At 39.2% G+C, this 2246-nt stretch overlaps 1 protein-coding gene across 1 annotated transcript in view; it reads right to left on the bottom strand.

Annotated features, from left to right (window-relative positions):
* Positions 1–396: 396 nt before the first annotated feature.
* Positions 397–2246, bottom strand: part of LOC104588047 (plant UBX domain-containing protein 4) — a 19213-nt gene continuing 17363 nt past the window's right edge. Inside the window, exons 3-4 of the mRNA XM_010245853.3 lie at positions 1127–1222; positions 397–1019 (exon numbers count right to left, since the gene is read on the bottom strand). Coding sequence (XP_010244155.1) covers positions 648–1019; positions 1127–1222 — 468 coding nt within the window. The 3' untranslated portion in view covers positions 397–647. The remainder of the gene's footprint in view (positions 1020–1126; positions 1223–2246) is intronic.

Genomic DNA, 2246 nt, shown 5'->3' on the forward strand with positions numbered 1-2246 from the left:
AGAGCATATAGACATCCTGCTTAAAAACTAAGGGCTGGCCCAAATTCCCAAATGATGTCCTCCGGCCGGCCTAGCATTTATCTAAACAAATATGAAACAAGACCATGTTTTGGTTCTCATTGATGACCAAAATTTTGATCCACCAATCTACCATTAGATTAAAATGGATGGAAGCAAACGTGTTTCTACTCATTGCAGTTTTGTTTTCAAAACTAAAATCAAACGCATTGGCGAGCACCCCCTAAATCGTTTTGTACGTTTATCTGTGAAATTTGAATAGCTAAAGAGCACTGGCATATAACCAGATATTCATTGAAACACTGTCAATAGATTCATTTCTCAAATGAAATGGCAAAAATGCTTCCATCCATTTTAAACTATTAGCATCGCATGCAGTTTTATAACAAGTGTTTGATCACTCACCTCAAAAAAACAAGTCAACATGAAAGCATTCATCGTATCAACTTCCTGCACTCAATTGTATGCAGAATTGTCATTCTAGAATCATATTGTGCTAGAGAGATGCTTTCAAAATGAACCACAAGAGTTCCTTACATATTACTTTATCTCGTTAAGGACAATATAAAACTGGCTCTGTTGGAAAAATTGTATTTGCCTAGAGATTGGAATACCTTTGTGCGGCTACCCTAAAACTTCTGGATAATAACCGAACTAGCAAGGCCTGCCTGCTCTATGGTCTGGGTAACATCAGTGAGTTGCTTTGGAGGGAAACCCACAGTTTGCAACTGATAGGTCCTTGCCCCTCCAGGCCTCGATGCATCTATGAAGGCACGGATATCATTGATGGTGTGGTGGTAATTGAAGCGTGCAACCATACGTGTGCCATCAGCCAATCTGAGCTGAATTGAGGTTGACGGCAATGTTTCATCCACAACCAGACCCATAAATGGGGATGGAGCAGAAGCAGCAACAGTTGGTTCAGAGACTGCTGGAGAAGTGGAGCTGCTACCTAGAGTTCTTCCCACACCCTGAAAAGGAACATGGCGCTTCTCTGGTTCCTGCAAGGAAAATTTGGGGGGATGGGGTGGAAAGACAATAATTAAGAGGAAGAATACCAGTTTGGAAAAAGAGCAGCTTTAGTAATTAAAGTCAAGAAAGGCCTTACAGGGCACTTCTCCTCCCTCCTTATGAGATTAACTTTAACAGGAGACCTCCTATCTGCTGGTTCAAGCTCCTTTGGACACTCCGACTTTCTGATGCTCTGCATTTTGACAAGAAAGTAAGTCATAGTTTTTCTTTCTTTTTTTTTTTTGGGGGGGGGGGGGGGGATTTTTAAATAAGTTCCTACTGATGTAGCTATATTCACTAAAAAGAATCATAAAATAAATAGCAAGAAAAGGTAGTCTGATAGACTTTTGGGCTTCCTTGTAACAACTTTAATATTTAACCTTTTGAATGCAGTACAAGGTATCCAGCTTGCAAACCAGTTGGGGATAAAGCTCTTATTGAAGGGGACTCTCAGGGTGGTGGTGGAATGGCTGCTGAATCCGAACTCTGTGATTTGGGGCTACAGAGACCTCTTTAAAAAAGTCAAATGGCTAACAAGAAATATGACAGTTAAAGTCCAGTGGGTAGGCAGATCAGCAAACTCTATGGCTGATTCACTTGCTAAACAGGGGGTATCTCAGGACTCTTTATTTTGGGCTACCTTGTAATCATGTTCATCCGATCTTGTAATGCTGTAATCAATCTTGAAGGAAAGGTTGCATCTCGTGCCTTTCCTTGGGTCGCCTGTAACTCTTATTTTCTGGATTAATAAAATACTTATTCATTGATCAAAAAAAAAAAAGAAAGTATTGAATTATTTCAACTCAAAATCACTCACATTTTGTCAACATCACAGTGCCGTAAAACAGTCATCCAGAAACGAGGAAATTAAAAAAAAATGCAATATATCCCCTTTGTTCTTTCCCTTTTTGGGGGGGAGTGAATATTATGACATGGTGCAAATTTTACATTATAACCAATCTATTGTCAAAACACATTAAGGTAATAACCATCATTTAGGGGTGATTATGGGCCAGGCCAGGCTTAGCACCTGTGCTAAGAACTTTAGTCTGGGACCATGCTGGCCTGGCAAATATCTTATCCAAGCGATTAAATATAAAGATTAAAAATTTTGGACAAGACACCATTTGCAATCATTATACTATTTGTTAGAATACACAAATCAGGGGTATTTTGGTCATTTGGGTTTATTTATTTGAGAATGAAAGGTCTATTTT

Source organism: Nelumbo nucifera, chromosome 1 (genome assembly GCF_055504915.1).
Source record: "Nelumbo nucifera cultivar China Antique chromosome 1, China Antique-T2T, whole genome shotgun sequence".
Taxonomy (NCBI): domain Eukaryota; kingdom Viridiplantae; phylum Streptophyta; class Magnoliopsida; order Proteales; family Nelumbonaceae; genus Nelumbo; species Nelumbo nucifera.